This window comes from Panthera pardus, unplaced genomic scaffold, assembly GCF_024362965.1.
Source record: "Panthera pardus isolate Hobbes unplaced genomic scaffold, ASM2436296v1 HiC_scaffold_7, whole genome shotgun sequence".
Taxonomy (NCBI): Eukaryota; Metazoa; Chordata; class Mammalia; order Carnivora; family Felidae; genus Panthera; species Panthera pardus.
Window position 1 is genome coordinate 32,484,770 of NW_026527002.1, and position 19,770 is coordinate 32,504,539.

The 19,770-nt window shown below is 36.7% G+C and overlaps 1 protein-coding gene across 8 annotated transcripts in view; it reads left to right on the plus strand.

Moving 5' to 3' along the window:
* The window catches only part of RALYL (RALY RNA binding protein like), a 708,789-nt gene that overhangs the window by 548,428 nt on the left and 140,591 nt on the right, over positions 1–19,770 (plus strand). For all 8 annotated transcript variants that reach the window (XM_019453371.2, XM_019453375.2, XM_019453368.2 and 5 more), the window contains one exon: positions 7,779–7,854. In XM_019453371.2, the coding sequence (XP_019308916.1) occupies positions 7,779–7,854 (76 nt within the window). The remainder of the gene's footprint in view (positions 1–7,778; positions 7,855–19,770) is intronic.

Below are 19,770 nucleotides of genomic sequence, written 5' to 3' on the forward strand. Positions count from 1 at the left end.
CACCATGTTCCCAAAGCACACAGTATTCTTCTTTATTGTGGTGTTTATCGTATTTGCTGTAGTTAGCTGCTGGCTTATCTCTCTCTGTGATATCCTAGAGAACACAGCGTTCATACACATGTACCCCATATTTGGCGCATCCTGCAGGTTCGATGACTATTTGATCAATGAAAATGAATGATTTGTGGCATTTTCATTTTCTTCTTAATATAACCATTGAACACAATAGACAGTAAGTAAAAAAAGGCAACAACTATCCATGCCCACTTCTTTCGCTTCAGTTTCCATTGAGGAAAACACAGTTTGAATCTGCCTAAGTCACATATGGTGATCAGACTTACCAAGCAATTAGTACTAAGTCCAAGTTTCCACTTGTATTTGTCCTTGCAGGCAGAGCCTGGGAGCATAGAGTATTTTCTGGTAACAAATGGGAATCTGGCCAACCAGCAATCTGTGCATTAGTATTCTAATAACCAGAGGCCAGCGTGCCATAGTGCTGCGTCAGAACTAATTTATGAAACCAGGTCCAAAGGCTCATTAAAATGGTCACAATTCAGTGACTACCCAGTAAAATTAGACTACAGTTTCATTCCCATAACAGTGTATATTTTAACATACTATTAAGGACAGTTTTCAAGTGTTAAAACTAGCTTTGATTCCGTGAAGGAAAAAAAACAAAACAAAACAAAACCAAGATTAGAAACCCAGGTACTTTTGACCCTGTTGGCTCCACTTTCAGCTTTCAGCTTAAAATGCTTCAAATGTCCATGTTTTAGAGCACAAGGTAGGCTGTACTTGCATTTGCAAGTCTGGTGCATTTTTTTTTTCCTTAGAGTAAAAACACTTCCAGGCAGTTCCATCAAACCACAGGGTTGTGAACCTACCTGGCCAAGAAATCTCAAGCAATCAATTGGGTGGATCATGGTTCCCCCATTGCTCCCTACAGCAGTCTTTTAATCATACATCCTGCACCATGATGCCAAAACTCCTGGGGACTCAGAGATTATTACTTTATATGCTACTTTCCACAGCCAAACCAGCATTAAGTGGCATAGAAAATGTGACATCCAAAATCCGGTTAAGAGCAATGTGATAGTGGGAAAGTGCTAGACTGTGGGTCTGGTGCAGCTCCGGTTCAAGGCTGCCGCTCTCAGACAGTCATCTCTCTCAGGACAGGGGCAAGGTATCAGTCGGTGCCTGGCACATGGGCCATGCTCAATAAGAGAGACAGTTGTAGTGAACTGGGCTAACGATATTATTACGAATGCCATTTAATTTCTCGGTACCTCAAACATCTATGTACATGATGTGGGAATAATGACTCCTGCTCTGCTTATTTCACAGGATTTTTTTGAGGATCTAAACTAATAAATGCAAAAACACTCGTAAATGATAGGGTGCTTATACTAGGGTAATGTATGGTTTCATGCATTCACTTGTCAAACATAACAGACTATTTTCTTTATCTCCTGAATTTTTATTCAATGGAATAGTAATGAATCCCTAAATCTTTTAAATGTGAACAATAAAAGGCTCTGAATGAGTTTTCCGAGCAGTCTATATGCCATGGCTGAATTATTTAAACTTTTATTTAAACTGGGAAAGGAAACAAAACAAAAAAATCTCAAGATTATATTACTTATAGGTAATTCTTTTGGAAAAAAATATTTCTTTTATTTTTTCCATCTAAAAAATGATATTGATGATGTATATACCTTTATTATACTATGAGTTATACATCACTTTCATTTTTTAATGGTTTTTTTGAGAGAGAGACAGAGCATGAGTGGGGGGGGAACCAGAGAGAGAGGGAGACACAGAATCAAAAGCAGGCTCTAGACTCTGAGCTGTCAGCACAGAGCCCAACATGGGGCTCAAACTCATGAACTGTGAGATCATGAGCTGAGCCAAAGTCAGACACTCACCCAGGTGCCCCAGGAATATAAGTTAGGCATCACTTTAATGGCAATGTTAAATTCCTCTAGAAATGGCAGATGCCAACAGGGATCACTAGTGGTAGAGGTAAGTAGCAAGTGCCTATTTATTGTAGTAGTGTAAATAATACGCAGTTGAAAAGATTAAAATAAATTTTCACCTGAGGATATTCCAAATTGAAACATGGCCAAAAAATAAATGTAAAATGTTTTCTAAATATTTCAGTGTATTTCATAAACCTGTGTTCTGGGAGGACACCGTTTTGCTGAATGTTTACACGTGTGTCATCCAAAATAGACTCTGTGTTTATACACACACACACACACACACACACACACACACACATTTGAGTTAAACATAACTGAATGTTTCTTTTTTTTCCAGAATCTTATCCTTTCATATGCATTAAAAATATCCAAGAGAGAGATAAATTATAGCATTTTTACAAAACTTATGTTACCATGATTTATTTGCTTGGCAATATACCTGTTAACATCTTCCAAAACATAGTTCAAATAAATATCACTTTAGGAAATGTGCTGACAGTGTGTTTGGCTAGACACACTACAACCTGTGCAAGGATATACCTTCTGGTCTGTATGAATTTAATCAACCAGTAGACAGACCCACTGAACACCTGTTGGGTAAATAACACCGTGCAGGGTAAAAGTCCAAAGTCAAAGGGAGGCACTCAGTAGTCTGTGCCATTGGAGCAATGTCATAGCATAAAATGGGGATCGCAGTGTTTGGGTGTTGACGTAGAGGTATCTTCCCAAGAGTCATAAAGCATGAACTAATAGAATGCTGTTACCATCATCTTTTCTCGCACACTAACAAAAATCGGTCAAAGAAATGCATTAACATGTTTTGAATATCATTTCTGAGAAAGACCCTTTGGAGCAGTACCTGTCTCCATTTGCCCCATCTCATTTACCTCAAACCAGAATAGGTTCATCTCATTGACTTTTTCCAGTTCTCTAACTTTATAGTTGTTTCTGTCATGGTATGTTGACATCACTTATTTAGCTTCAATATAAAGAAGCAAGGAAAACTGATTAAATTTTTTAGAACATTTAATAAGTTTTTAAGTAGTTTACTGTGAAAATATATAGTTATTAGCCCAACAGGATATTTTTCAGTTTGTTTGATTCTGAGGTTTAATTCTAGAAGAATAATTTTAGAGTAAGTTTTTATTTTTTCCACCTATTTTTTTCATGCTAACTTGAAATATTGAAACTTCAAAATAAATATGGGGTCTGTTCTTAGTTGGTCCTTACGTAGCCTTATAATGTCATAGGACAAAATGCAGATACCCATCTTCCCTCCTTGTGGAGGTCTCCTGTCTCCAGTCATCTCCTAACCGTGGGTAAGGCTTTCACTCCCTTCTGCTTCATCCCTATGCCTGGAAACGGTTTGGGGGAGTTCTTCCACACAGTATGATGTATATTGTACCCAAACATAAACACTTCAAGAGGCCTCCTTTGAATGGTGCTTACCTAATTTTACTGACTCTCTCTACAAGAATATAATTCTAATACTCAGATAATAGAACCCACCTTCTTGATATAGAGGTACCTTTATAGATACTTCTGTAAAACAAGTAAGAATTTAACTAGGATATTTTGGATGATCTCAAAAAAAATTTGTTGAGAATGATTAAACCCGTATCCCTTCTTGAAGACAATATGGGATTTCTAAATATTAGTATTTGGTATGACTCTTTCTAAATTTGGGAATTTAAGAAATAACACTTTATTTTCTGTACCTCAGTATTTTACTCCAAAGCCCCTATCTTTATAAGAATGGCAGAAAATTGAATCTCGGTCATTTTTCCTCTAGTCCTACCTATGGGAAACTTACACAATGTGTGACAATTAGAGAAGAAAACCTCAGGATGTCTCTCCATCATTGACCACAGATTTTACTGTTATGGTGTCATTTGCCTTGTTTGCATGGTCCCTTCAAGGCACAGCTCTTGAGTCATGACTACCTGAGCCTTGGCTTCTAAATAAGCTATGTTGGCCTGAAGACACAATTAAATCTTGTATTTAAAAGTTGAGTACAACGGAAATGCTCATTCATCCAGAGCTTTGCCAAATTTTCTATTTGGTGGTTTGACTCATATAAATAAGTCTTTATGTATTCCAGAAACAAATACTTTGTCAAGGATTTCTTCATCTAGTTTGTGGCCTTTCTTTGCATTGTCTTTTTGTGCCTTTTGCTGAGCAGAAATTCTTTTTATTTTACTGTAATGTAGTAGAATTTATCAATCTTGTATTTTAAGGCTAGTGCTTTTTATGTCTGGTTTAGGATTATCCTTTCATACTCTGATCTCATAAAGATATTTTACTGTATTTCTTCTTAAAAGTTATATATTTTGGACAGGGGGTGCCTGGGTGGCTCAGTTGGTTAGGCTTCCAACTTCAGCTCAGGTCATGATCTCACTGCTCATGAATTCAAGCCCCACATTGGGCTCTGTGCTAACAGCTCAGAACCTGGAACCTGCTTCAGATTCTGTCTCCATCTCTCTGCCCCTCCCCTGCTGATGCTCTCTCTCTCTCTCTCTCTCTCTCTCTCTCAGATATGAAAAATAAAACTTAAAAAAATTTTAATAAAAAAAGTTATATATTTTTGCCTGTCACATTTAGGGTTTTAATCTGATAGTAATTAATTATTTTTCCGTACAGTGTAAGGTAGAGGTTCAAGTTCATATTTATCCTCGCAGTAATGTAATCAGTTGTTACAGCTTCAGAAGCCTATCTTTAATCCCAGATCAGCTATGTTATTTCTGTCATAATTCAGACATTCATATATGCGTGTTTTTTGGGAGTTTTCTACTCTGTTGCAATGTTTCATTTTCTATCTTTGTACAAATACTATAGTCTTAATTACTGTAGCTTAAAATAAGTCTGGATAAGGCAAGTTTACCACCTTTGGGTTTTTTTCCAAGTGGTTATTTTGACTTTTTACTCTGTCATGTAAATCTCAGAATTAACTTACCAAATCCACACAGATATAAAAAGAATGTTTGGTGATATTATTGACATTATATGGAATCAATAAATCAACTTCAGGAGAATTGAAATGTTTGTTAAATATCAAGTTTTCTAATTTCTCTATTTATGTGAGGTAACCATAAAATCTTCCAATGTAGTTATATAATTTTCCTTATAAACATCTTTAAAATTTTATAATGCATTTATTCCTAGGTACTTTACTTTTATACTATGTAAATGACATCTTTTAGAATTATATTTTTAAAACATGTATTGCTGTGTAGAGATATGAATTTGAATTGTGTATATTGGCATTGAACCCAAGAAGTTTATTAAACTCTTTTATTAATTGTAATAGTCCATGGATATTTTGGAGTTTTTATGTGGACCCAGTTATTATCAACAGTTATGACAGTTTAATTTCTTCCTTCCCATTTCTGGTACTGTTTTCCTGACTTACTTCATGCACTATGAAATCCAGTACAGTGTGATACAGAATTGGTACTAGTGAATACCTTTCTAAATTTCTTGACATGAGGGGCACCTGGCTGACCCAGTTGGAAGAGCATGCGACTCTAGATCCCAGGGTCATAAGTTTGAGCCCCATGTTGGGTGTAGACATAATATAAAAATTAGCTAATTAAGTAATCAAATACCTTGATGTTAAAGAAAATGTAGCCAATATTTCACTATTAACTATGACATTTACTAGAGAATTTTTTGTGGATATTCCTTATTAGGAAGAAGGATGAAGTTTCCTTTTCTTCTTAGTTAAAGATTTTAACCCATATGGGTACTGAATTCAGTAATTATATGGTTCATACCCTTTAATGTGGGCACTGTCCCCTGTCCCCTCTAATTCACAAGGACATAAAAGCTAAAGCTCAAGTTCTGGTTTCAGTAAATGTCTTCAAGGACTAAGCCAGAGCCAGTCTTCCAATTCCATCTGAGTTCCTTTCCTGCTTTGACTCAGACATAGGCTTCTATGAACTCCTTACTTTTTTACTAGCTCAGTGTTGTACTTTTTAAAAAAGTCTTTTTAACATTTATTCGTTTTTGAGAGACAGAGACAAAGCATGAGCCAGGGAGGGGCAGAGAGAAAGGGAGACACAGAATCTGAAGCAGGCTCCAGTCTCTGAGCTGTCAGCACAGAGCCTGAGGTGGTGTTCGAACTCACGAATGGTGAGATCATGACCTGAGCCGAAGTCAGATGCTTAACCGACTGAGCCAACCAGGCGCCCCTCAATGTTGTATTTTTTAAAAAAGAGATATATTATACAGTTGACCCTTGAACAACATGGGAGTAGGGGTACTGAGCCCCTGTGCAGTCAAAAATTTACACATAATGTTTGACTGCCCCCAGAACTCAACTACTAATAGCCTACTGTTGACTGGAAACCTTACCAATAACATAAACAATAAATACATATATTGTATGTTTCATGTACTCTTGTTACTGTATTCTTACAATGGAAGTAAGCTAGAGAAAAGAGAATGTTAAGAAAATCATAAGGAAGAGAAAATACATTTACAGTACTGTACTATATTTATTGAAAAAAATCTGCATATAAATGGACCTGTGCAGTTCACACCAGTGTTGTTGAAGGGTCAGCTGTATTTTATCTAGAAATTTTGGTTGTTTTCACTGCTGGGTCACTCATTCCTCCCTAATCCTAGTCCTCCCTAGTCCACTGTACAAGAAAGAGAAGTATTCTCCTTCTTTTCTATCAAAATAATGTCAAAAAAAGCAAACATTATTTTGATATATTTGATATAGATTTTCCTTTTTATCATGATTTAGAAATTTTAACTTTATTAAATCTTGGTTTTTATGTGGTTTTCCAAACGTTTATCACCCAACTTTCCAATCCCTTAACAGTTTCACACATTTCTTTAAAACAGAGGTTGGGCAGTTGTATGCAAATACTCTTCTGTCAGGTACTTAAGCATCTTCTTGCCTTATCCTAGAGATTTTATCATGATTTTAGTTCACAAAGGCAAAAGTTGTACTCTCTTCTTCTGACTACCCAGGAACTCTATAACTGCACATTCTAGTTTATGAGTGTGTGTGTTGTATTGTTCCTTCAGTAAGCCTGGTATCCTCTAGAGTTCCACTCTTCTACACGCCTTTTCTACATAGGTGAAAGATATTATCATTTAAATTAATTCCTCTTAAGAACAAAGCTCTGATCCATGCAAATGTGTATGCAAACTGAGACATTTCTAGCAAAAACCCAATTGAGAAGGATGTCTGGGGGGCACCTGGGTGGCTCAGTCCATTAAGCGTCCAACGCTTGATTTCAGCTCAGGCTGTGATCTCTCAGTTCATGGGGTCGAGCCCCACGTCAGGGTCCATGCTGACAGCATGAAACCTGCTTGGGATTCTCTCTTCTCTCTCTCTCTCTCCCTCTTGCTCTCAAAATAGATAAACATTCAAAAAAAAAAAGGATATTTCATTCTTTCTTCATTTTACTAAGCATTCCTGATTTCTCTACCTCATTCAACATTGTCTTTTTCCATAGTACTTATCACTTTCTAATATGTTATGAATTTTTCTTTTTGTTTTCGTTGTTGTTGTTATTGTTGTTGTTGTTGTTGTTTGCCATCTATTTCTTCCCCCAGTAGAAGGTTAGTTTTACAAGGGCATAAATCTAACCTGTTTGGTACATGACATATCTCAAACAGTGCCTGGCCTAAAGTAGATGCTCAGCAAATATTTGTTGAATAAATGAATGGCATATAACATTTGTATAGGCAAATGGCAAAATGAAAAAAAAATCTCATCATTTACTTTTCTCAAGTGGATTAATTTTTACTAATCAGTGCTATATTATTTTTTGCTTTTAGATATCAACATGGCAGGAGAACCCAAACCGTACAGACCAAAACCTGGAAACAAGAGGCCCCTTTCTGCACTTTATAGGTAAGTAAGCAATTTTATGATACATAGTAGTGGAAACTTCTTGCAACTTTAAAAAGCAACATAACCTTATAAGGAATCAAATGTTTTAAAGGACAATCCTTCCTGGCATAAAGTACAACAAAATGCTGACAATCAACATAGAGATATGTCACCCAGGATTGGCAGGGATCTGTACACCTAACCTTCCCATCTCCACTAAAACAACCCCTCTACAAGATATTCCTCATGGGGAATTTCCCTAAGTCCCACCACTTGTAAGAATGATGGCACCAATATTCAGACTCATGCTGTCTGATGCCATACCTTGAGTTCTTTCCACCTGATCATTCAGCCTCTTTTGTCACAAAGTATATGCTCATTTCACCCCTATTTCTCTAAAACAACAAATGTAGTCCTTCCCTTCTCCAAACAGACCTTCCTAATACCTTTAACCTTTCCTAATATACTTGGATCTGAGTCAATTTAACATTCTGGTCTTTCTCCTCTCATTGCCCCAGTTTATCAGTGTCCACATTTATAATCTCAATGCTCAATAGATAAAATTAAACTGTATTTAGCCTCTCTATTGTTCTGTATAAACGTCTATCATGTTAAGTAAAATTCAGTTCATTTGGATAAGAGGACAAGAGTAAGCTCACAGAACTTTTAGTTCTTTAAAAATAGCCACTTTTGGGGGGTGCCTGCGTGGCTCAGTTGGTTGAACTTCTGACTTTGGCCTGGGTCATGATCTCAGTGTTCACAAGTTTGAGCCCTGCTTCAGGCTCTGTGCTGACAGCTCAGAGCCTGAGGCCTGTGTCTCCCTCTCTCTCTACCTCTCCCCAGCTCACTCTCTGTCTCTCTTTCTGTCAAAAATAAGTAAAAACAGGGGAATCTACTTGGCTCAGTCGGTTATGTGTCCGACTTCAACTCAGATCATAATCTCGCAGTCTATGGGTTTGAGCCCAGCATCAGACTCAGTGCTGACAACTCAGAGCCTGGAACCTGCTTCAGATTCTATGTCTCCCTCTCTCTCTGCTCTCCCCCACTCACCCCCTGTGTTTGTGTCTCTCTCTCAAAAATAAATAAACATTTAAAAATTTTAAGTAAATACATACATAAATAAAAACATTAAAAAAATTTCTTTAAATAGTGACTTTTGAAAAAAAAAATGTTCTGTTGCTAAGCCATATGTCCCACTTCATGAACTTTTGCCATTGGTTTTTGTACTGTTAAGTGCCAATTTTGCATCTCTCTGTTAAATCCCCTTTTGTTAGACTTGGCCAATTGTTCCAAGCTATTGAGGTCTCCTGTCATCCAATTTATTTGGTCGTCTCCCAGATATGTGTCTTCATTCCATCAGTATCCACATCCAAAGAACTAATGTAAGTGTTGAGCAAGGCCCCCTTTTTTAACCTGATATTATTTGGATAAAGGAGAACTGAGTTCTACTTGTCAAAATTGATTATATTCTAATATAGTACAGTAAGAAGAGTACTCAAAAGATAGCTTGGAGCTGGTTTTTTTCATCTTTGTTCTCTGAGAACTAGCGTATCTCCTTCTTTCAGCCACTCACAGCCTCATTTCCCAAGCTGTGAAATAAAAAAGATCAGAATTAAATGAGTGCCAAGGTCCTATCCATGCTAATGCCCCAGGGCTCTCTAATGCATGACCATTAGAAATCATAAAATAGATATTGAAAATATGTCTTAATTGCTCATATTATTTTAGCTATGTGAATTTACTTCATGTAATTTAAAAATCTATATAAAAATGGAAAAGTACAGGCCTTAACAAATTTGATAAATGATCATAAGACAATATTGGTATTAAAGGTCTGAAATGAAGTCACCAGCCAAAGTGAAGTGATACTTTCTGTACCTTGCTTAAGGTAGAGAGGATACCTTTACAAAAAACTGAAAAAATGCAAGTTCTTTTGTGATCAGATTCATTTTTAAATGTATGTATAGAACTGCCTCTAATGTAGAACATTTCAAAAGCCGTATTTTCAATAATTAACAAAACAAACTGTCAGTGGCTTTTTAAAATTTTTCTCATCAAAGAGTTACCACTGTGCAGTGATGTTGATTTTCTGATTTTCCCTGTTCTTGGACTGTTTTTTCTTATGAGAATAGAAGCTTGTGACAAGAAACAGATGTCTTTTTAACTATTATTTCTCTATTACTAAATTACATTGAATTGTGAATTCAAAAGAATCAAAAGCAGAAGTTCATTTAATCTGATATATTGTATACAAATTACATCGGTGGAGAAATGCTTATTTATCCTGTTTTCATCTGTTTACTCAAATGAAGGCTGGGTTGTACTGAAATTACAAAGAGGTAACAAAGGGAACAAAAGAGAGTGGAATGCACGTCTAAGAACACCCTTTTATACACACTTTCTCATTCTTACATAAGCTTAATAATAGTAATAACTCCTTTTTATGTAGACACACTGTATTTTCAGAGTCACTATTTATCTGTTCACCACAAAAGTCCACAAGGTTTGTATTATGAGCCTCGTATTATAAATGAAAAAACTAAGTTTCCAAAACAATAAAGGACTCGCCTGAACTAAGATAACAAGATTAGGAACTGAACACTGGTTTTCAGCCTTCAATTCTAGTGATCTTGCCGCTAGATCACTGCTCCGCATATTTACTCACCTGCCCCTATCTAAGCACAGAGATTATAAAAAGCAGAGATTCCTACCCAGCAAAACTAATAATCACTTACACTGTCCATGATTACCATGACAGCAGGTAGCAAAGGAAAGACTACACTACACAGTATAAAAACCAGAGTTACAACCGATCTCTGTGATCATGGGGTACAAATTTTGAGCTTCAGGTTCTTTATCTCACGTAATAGTTGTAGAATTTTCTTGACAGGATAAAATGAATAGTTGAGGCAAAAGCACCTAATCTTAGTGCAGGGCATATGGTGGCAGCTTGAAAAGAGGTTGTTTCTGCTTTCCTGTTCTTTGTAACTTTGGGTCTCTTATCCATGAAATGAGAAAGCTGGAATAATTTCAATTCTTCGTTTATTTGTTCATTCATTCATACAAGACATATTTATTGTGTGTCTACTATAGTTTAGGCACTGTGGTCACTGCTTTTCAAGGCAAATGACATAGCAAATGCCAAGGCCACAAGGCAAGGAGAAAGCAAAATTAAATAAAAATAAATTATTTTTCGGGTTCTTGGTAACCTCTGATTTACCTTCATGCCCTAAACTGTTATGTCTCCAGATCTCTTTGCCCTGTTGGGGATGTAAATGATTTGCTATCAGACTTTCTCCTTCACCCGCATCCATTTTATCTCTGTCATGAACCGCAAAGTAGTATTTACATGGAATACACACTGAGGGATAACTTTGTTATTTCTTTTTTATATTTTTTTACATTTATTTATTTATTGAGAGACATAGAGGGACAGAGCACAAGTTGGGGAGGGGCAGAGAGAGAAGGAGACACAGAATCTGAAGCAAGCTCCAGGCTCTGAGCTGTCAGCACAGAGCCCAATGTGGGACTCGAACTCACGAACTGCGAGATCATGACCTGAGCTGAAGTCGGACGCTTAACCGACTGAACCACCCAGGAGCTCCTAACCTTGTTACTTCTTTTAACAGGATTTTCAGTTTAGCCAGACAGCCTTCACCAAGCATTTATCATGTGCTGAATTAACATAGTATACGTGGAAGCCACAAAAAATTTTAAAAACATACTAAAGCCTTAAAATATTTACTGTGGTATTCATGAGTTAAATGTACACACAAAGAAGGAACATAAATGAAGTATACATACAGTTCTATAAGAAAACAAATGAGAGAGTAACTGATCCTGCCTAAGGGGAGGGGAGGAGGAAGTCTGAGTGACATTTGATCAGAATTCTGAGCAATCAGGCATTCACTCATAGGCAAAGAGAAAGAGAGCATGCTGGCAAAAGAAAATGTGACCAGGGAATAGACACAGAGTTAAAGAAGAGCATCTCATGGTGAGAACTAGTATAGTCTACTTGGTGAAGGCAAAGAACGGATAACTGGAATGCTATGGGGCTCAGGCTGTCAGGATCTTAATATGCCTGCTTATCAGATTAAGGAGATTCAGCTTTTATTCTACAGGCAACAAGGAGCCATTTGAATATGGTGAGCAATTGGCAATGGGATGGAAGGATGAGTGAGTCACAAATATGGCCAAGATTTCCAGCTTAGACAAGTGAGGGGATGATCACATGAGTCTGATAGAAGACATAAGAAAGACATGAGAAGCCCCAGCAGGCTCAGATGTAAGGTTGGGGAAAGGAAGGAAAAGAAATTATTTCAGTCTTCTACAGGAATTCATAAAGATAGACAATTCATTAAAATAGCACTTGTAATAAAAATGTCTCCCATTAGAGGCTATTTGTAAATGAAACGTAATTAATCATGTGTGAACATTCCATAAATATTGGACTTAGTCCTAATGGTGAATAGCAAATCCATTCTCTAGGGAAAATATTGTGACTTTTAATAAATTGCTGCTTCGAATGTGCTATGTACATTACACAGTATCTATGGTGCTCTACAATAAAATCCTCCCCCAGGAAGCGAGTTTCCCAGCATGCCAAGTTCCAATTAATGCTAAATAATAGCTAAATGAGAATAATTGTATGATGGTTTTGTTTCTGCTTGTAAAGGAGACAGACCTTTCCTCTCTGATGTGAGTAAAACTGCCAACCAGAGAACAAAGATACTACTTATCATAGCTGACCAAGTACAGGTTTTCATTCACCTAGAGGCAGCCCTCCCAGTCACAGGGAGCACAAGGCAGTGAGACACATAAAACACAGTGTCATCCCATTCATTGCATGGATATTACTAGGTATCATTCCTAAATATGGCTTTATGGTTATTATACAGATGCCTTTCTTAGCAACCTTCCCACCTCACAGAGACGACCATGGACATCCAGATTGTCACTGCAAGTAACTTTAAGGCTCCCTTAAGATTGTCTTAGGATGACCTATAGAATTACCATTTTAAGATCACCACAATTAGTGGCGATAACATGAATGCAGGTTATATTATAGGACTTTCAATGACCAAAACACTTTCAGAGTCTGGGCCAAGTAAGGTGACTCTGCAGCAAAATTTCTCTGGTGATTTGTTTACCACTTGACCTACGTGAGTTCTGTTACCATCCTCATGGCCACTCTGGCACAACATAGAGAAGAGGGACCTTCAGGTGACCCAAAATGTTCCCTAGGACCTTGAAATGAAATCAAATGAAATGAAAGCAATAGAGGCTAATTTCACCCAATGCAAAATAGCAAAAAATCAATATGGAGGAAAAGCATCCTGGATATCTCCACTTCACTGACTTGCTCTGTTTGCTGAGGAATGTTTACCAGTTAGCTATTGGTTATTTTATTTATTTTCTGTCTCCTTTTATACTATCAAGGATAATACACATACATTTTCAGAAGCTTAATACTTTCAGTATCAGCGTCTCCCTTTGCACTGGTAAAGGCTTCCATTTCACCTACCTACTCCGGTGGGCCCACGCGGAAAGCCATCTAGGAATGGACTCTGTGGTTTTTAAATGGAATGTGAGGAGGACAGGGAACTGTTCCTCTCACCCCCTGTGCTGATGCCTTTGCCCTTTTAAAATGGACACAAGCCCCAGCACTGACATGCCTACAAGCTTCAACTTGAAATTAAGTTGTCGCTGGGTCTATGTAGCAATCGCAGTCTCTTTTAGCTCCTGATTCAGTCTTGGGCAATCAAATTACTGGCAAGGAAAAGTGTGGTCGCAAATATGCACAAGAGAAAAAAAAAGTCCACTTCTAAAACTCAAAGCTGAGTATATATATATATATATATATATATATATATATATATATACATATATATCGCTTCTCGGCCTTTTGGCTAAGATCAAGTGTGTGTATATATATATGTAATTGAAGGTGAGTTCTCTTCAATTCACACTTCTCAAGCGAACATGAAATGCTGTTGAACCAGAAAAGGTCCCCAGTACTTACTTTGTGGATGGCTTAAAACTGTGCAGATGTTTTACGTGAGTATGTTTGGTGGAAATGGTGTCAGACAGGACTGCCTCCTAAAACTGGCTCAGCAATTTCAGTGACGTGAACTCCGTCTCTTCTTCATTTGCTTCTTTATCTGCTTGAAGGAGGAATAAAAGTTTCCTGAAAGATGACATATTTAAGGACTGGAACTGTTATAGATGCTCTACAAATTTTAGTGATTCTCATTGTTATGATTATTCAAAGAGAAAGGTCTATGATCAATTATTTTAAGAAGTTATTTTAAAGGAGCCTTGAGCTATGATGATGTTGCTAAAATCCATACAGTCAGCTAAATAGGTTAACAGTTTCTATAACCGCCTAAAAAGATACTTTTGGGGGGAGAAAAAGATTATGCTAATTTATAGTATGTCCCTCATATTTCGATATTAAACAAATGTAAGTTATAAACCTTTTAATTTAAAACATTTATAGAAATACGGGCATAATGCCCATGAAAATAGTTCTGCTACAGGCTGTTTTCTGCTAGGTGAAGGAATGGCCTGTTTGCAGTCTTTTGTGAGTTTTTAATGCATAAAGATCCATGAATAAATACCTTCTTGCACATGGGAAGAACACAGTAACTGTAAAGGGAGACTAGATGGTATAATTCCTTAGAGAATCCGTAACTAAGGCTTTTTGAAAGAGTATGATTCTATTTGTTTGATTTCAGATAACTTATGATAAAATCAAAGGAAGCAAAATCATGCAACCAATTTTAAAAAGAGGTTAATAATAAGAATCAAGAATTAGGTGGGAATTGGGGTGGGGTGTGGCAGATAGGATCAAGCAAATTATACTTAGAAAACTTATGCAATAATAAGGTATTACAAGTGAGCATCGAACTTAGTTATGGGATTCCTGGCAGTCAAAGAGAAAAGGGATGCATGATAATTTATGTAACCATCTATTAAAAGCAAGTACTCCAATTTGTGATAAGAAACTTTTTCCATAACTCTCCCTTCTCAGAAAAACTTATCACATATGAAAGTATCTAAACAGCTTGGTAGATACTACCCTCAGAACTAGTTATACAATAAACACACACATACACACTCATGCACATGAAATATTTTTCAATTAATGGTACTTTCCTCATGAAGTCTGTCAATAACAACACAGACTTTTTTTCTGCTTCTCACAAGGCAGTTTACCATCCTTTGACAAATTGCATGAAAGTCAAAAACAGTGATGTTCCAAGATGGCTAGATTTACAGAGCAGCCTGGATTCACATTACCCGTATTAGCTGCATGTGAGGAGGAGACAGAAAGCAAGAGAGGCTGACTACTTAGTTTACTTACGCAGCCCCAAGGACCAGAAGAAAAAGACAATGCTTGGTTGTTTACAACTTTTCGCTCAAGTGCCTCTTGATCTGTTACTTAATACTCCTCTAGGATGGGGAGAAATGGAAAAAGAATGGGAAACTTAGCATGGGATAGAAGGGGCTGAAATTTCACCTCTTCCTCACAGCTAGCAGGTACAAATGAAGAAATGCAACTCTTTTCTTCTAGCCGCAATTTTACTGTACTTTAGAAGCTACAACCGGTCCTGAAATAGTTGCTTTCTTTCATTTGTGAAGACAGGATTTTCTGTTGAACCCAAGCCTCCTTACCAGGACGCAAGTGTTATGGCCTTTTATGCTGTATGCTCTTTGTGTCTATGTTTGTGCTCTTCTTGCTTTGCATAATGGGGTATTAAAGTTAGAGCACCAGCAGAAGCGCCACTGGTCTCCACGAAGCATAGGAGGATGGTGGTCACCTCTCATTGTTGGGTCAATGCAGAAGTGCTCTCTGCCTGGGAGGAAGGTGCTCTCTGGATTTTATCTTCCAAAAGACAATGTTTTTCTTGTTCACAAGATGAAATGTCTTCACTGTCAGTGCTGATTTCATATGTTTTCATCATTTTATTTTTTTGGTCATTATCTTTAGATCTAGTGACCTCTTATTTGAGGATGGCCCTTGGTAGAGAGAATTTGGGTCCCTGAGCTTCCAACCTAAGATAATTGAAATTGATTGTTTTTCATTTCAAAGGTTATTTATTTGCTTTGTTTGCCCACCAAGGGCTCATGTCTCATCTGCCTTCTCAATCTACATATTAAGTTCAAAATTCCAGGATATATTTCCTTTTCCTCAAGACTACATGTAAGGATCATAAAAGAAATTGAAATGTGTCTGAAGTCCTACTTTTAAACAAATCAAAAAGTAAAACATCTTTAGTGTGGGAATGGTACCCTCCTTTTACACTGTTGTTAATGTAATTTAAAAAAAAAAAATCTTTTCCCAACCCAGAAATCCTTTCCACATAGTTCATAAAGAAGGAAAACACTTTTCTTCTTAAATGAACACCCAGAATGTGATGCACATCACAGGTAATCTGCTAAGAGTTCACAAAAACAGAAAGAAATCTCACCCTTTAATATAGCAAAGCAGACATAACCCATTCTATGCATGTTCTCAAGATAGATAATAACTAATCCTCAAGTAAGAGGACTTGAAAGCACCATTTGTCATGCGTAGTTCATCATAAAGTCATCTGTAAATGGGGTGACCATCTGTGTTAACTAATTGGCAGTTGGCTTTATCCAGACAAAAATTAAACTTCTCATATCTTTATGACAGGTAGTTTTGCAACCACGAACACCAAAGTTAGATTCCTACCCTCCCAGAAACTGGAAGATAGAGGTTCTATATTTTTTGATGCTTACCTTTCAAAGAGATGGCTCCCATGTCCTCAAAAAAAGATATGCCTAGGTCATACAGACCTATCTAGTTTTCAAAGGAATTTACATACATTTCAAAGAAGGAAGAACCCCTTTGCAATGACAAATTTTCTTTTTTTTTCCACTCTTTTTTTTAATATAATTTATTGTCAAGTTGGCTTACATACGACACCCAGTGCTCATCCCAACAAGTGCCTTCCTCAATGCCCATCACCCACTTTCCCCTCTCCCCAAAGCAGTGACAAATTTTCTAAATTAAATGCTCAAAGAAAAAGAAGAGAAGGGAAATATTTTCCCTAATTTTAAAGAGGGAGTTTTAAATTTCTAGGGTTTTGTCCCATTTTTCTTTTTTTTTTTAAGTTTATTATTTGTTTTGAGAGAGACAGAGGGGGAGAAGCAGAGAGAGAGAGAAAGAGAGAGAGAGAGGCAGACAGACAGACAGAGAATCCCAAGCATGCTCTGCACTGTCAGCACAAAGCCTGATGCTGGGCTTTAACCCATGAACAGTGAGATCGTGACCTGAGCCAAAAGCAAGAATCAGACAATCAACTAAGCCAGTGAAGTGCCCCTGTCCCATTTTTCTTAAAGTACAATTGAGAGTGATATTTATGGACTTGCTTGTGTCAAGATTGACGGGAATTTCTTTATATTATGTCCATTCCTGAGAAGTTAGTGCTCTGTACCACCTCACTGACTGCTCCTCTGTGCAAGGGCTTCTACCATAGCATTCCCATCACACATGCAAGGATGCTTTGTGACCATACGGACTGCTTATCTTGTAAATAAGAAAAAAAATAGTGAGAAGAGAAGTGTCACGAGGTAGAAGAAAGTCTGAGTACATACAAAATGGGGAGACGAGAAAAGATGAAATGAATATTCACAATCTAGATGGATAGGACTGAAGTAATGAGAAGCCAAACAGCTTGTTGGCTTCTGTCATCTTTTCTCACTTTTATAAGGTAAATGATTTTAAAATCACGTATTAGTATTTTATAAACATATTTTTTTTATCTTTATAAAAATGTATTTTCTCCTGGTCAATTAAAGTTTGAGAATACTTATCACAAATTATAAACTAATAGAAAATGTTGTTATAAAAAGATTTTTTATTTTTAATTGAGAGAGAAAGCATGTGTGAGTGGAGGAAAGGGGCAGAGAGAGAGAGAGAGAGAGAGAGAATCCTAAGCAAGCTCCACACTCAGCGTGGAGCCCAACACAGGGCTCAATCCCATGATCCTACGATTGACCTGAGCCAAAATCAAGAGTTAGATACTTAACTGACTGAGCCACCCAAGCGGCCCTAGAAAGATATTTTAAAGTTTTAATTATGAACAAGTTTTGCACTGTAAAAAAAAAATGAAGTTTATAAGTTTATTAACTTTGTTTGGCTTTAAATATATTAATTAGAAAACAGTCCACAAATTTTCTTATAAAAATTACATAAACTAAATGCAAGAATAATTCTCCCAAGTTGAGTTATAAGTGCTTAAAAGCAAATCCTGAAATGTCCCTTTTTTTTGATGCTTCGAAAGATGAGGGCAAAAACGACAGCATAGTCTCACTAGATCATGAGTTAGCCACGTGTGATGAACGCTTCTCAGAAAAATGTGTTCTTTTGGAAACTAACTCTATTAAACTTTCAAAATTTCTTTCTAGTGGAATTATAGCACAATTAAGAATTCAACTTTATTGGTATTGTTACATATCAGAATATTTAGGGTACAAGGGGATCTTCTTCCAAACCCAGACAGTGACACACTCTTCATTTATGTTTAGCATATGGTGGAATAAAAGGACAAGGGGGTTGCTCTGAGTTAAACATATTACATTGCAAATGAAACTGCAGTGTTTCATGGTTTACACTTTAATATTTGTTTGAAGTATCTTCTGCTTCTATGTCAGAATCACTCGTTCTGAAAAGATATCCATGGTCATTAGAAGGAGCACTGTGTTGGAATTTAGGAAACCTGCAACCACATCATGTATCTGCTACTACCTGCCCATGCCAGCAAGGTGATTATAAGCAATACAACCTCTTTTAAGTCTAACTTTTTTATAACATGAAGGAATCGAGTTAAACCGTTTCTTCGTTGATTCCCATTTCTAGCACTCTGGTATTCTGCTGTTTATTTTTGAATCCAGAAACAAAAGCCTTTATTATCAAGTTTGTTCATGTTTTTCCTTCAAACCCCATCCAGTATCTTAAAGTATTCATATCTTTTGACTAGGCAATTCCATTTCCAGAAGTATATCTAAGAAAATAATTCTAAAATTTTAAATAACTAAAAATATGTGAAATTATCCTTAAGATGTTCTTTGCAGTTTTATTTAAAATATTGAGTAATCTGATCCAGCCAAAATGTTGTACAATAATGGGTATGGCACATCCATTAGATGGAATGTTCATGAGTTGTTCATACTGACATGGGAAAAATTTAAGATTTGAGTAGAAAAACCAGCAAAGCAAAATTATATAAACAGCATATAATTATGTAAGCATCATATATAAGCAGAAAACCAAAACTATTTAATAAATGAAACAAACATGCAGAGAAAAAAATGAAGATCAAATATTAGCTGTACTTCTTTGAACAGGAAGGATATGAGTGATATTTTTCTTGTAACTTTAGTACCTTATAGCAAATTTTCTTTAATGAGAATTTTATAACCAAAAGAAAAAGAGAGAGAGAGAGAGATTTAAAAGCCAGATTTTCCAAGGGTATATGATAAACATCACACAAAAACACACAACAGGCAACAATGAGGATTTTTTGTGCTTACTGTTGTACAAAAACCAATTCAATAGGTATAGCCCTTCATCCTTGGAGCTACACTTCTTTAGTTACCGTGGTTATTAGAAAAGTTAGTATTCTAAAAAAGGCAACTTCATTAGCATTCAGCGCAGGCCAACAGCCTAGTGGGGTGAAGCAGTTAACTGCCAGGGCTGACTGCCGGAAGTGGCCTGTCAGTGCCATGATGGGATTAGGAGCTCAGCGTATGGCGGGGGGAGTGTAAGGAGCAGGGTGCAAGGAGAGCTGCTGAAGTCATCTAATCTTCAAAAATGAAAAGTCAAAATTTATGAGCCCTTAAGTAATGCAATAAAATAAGTAATCAGGAATGCGTAGTGATGGCATTTCTTCTGACTACAGATTA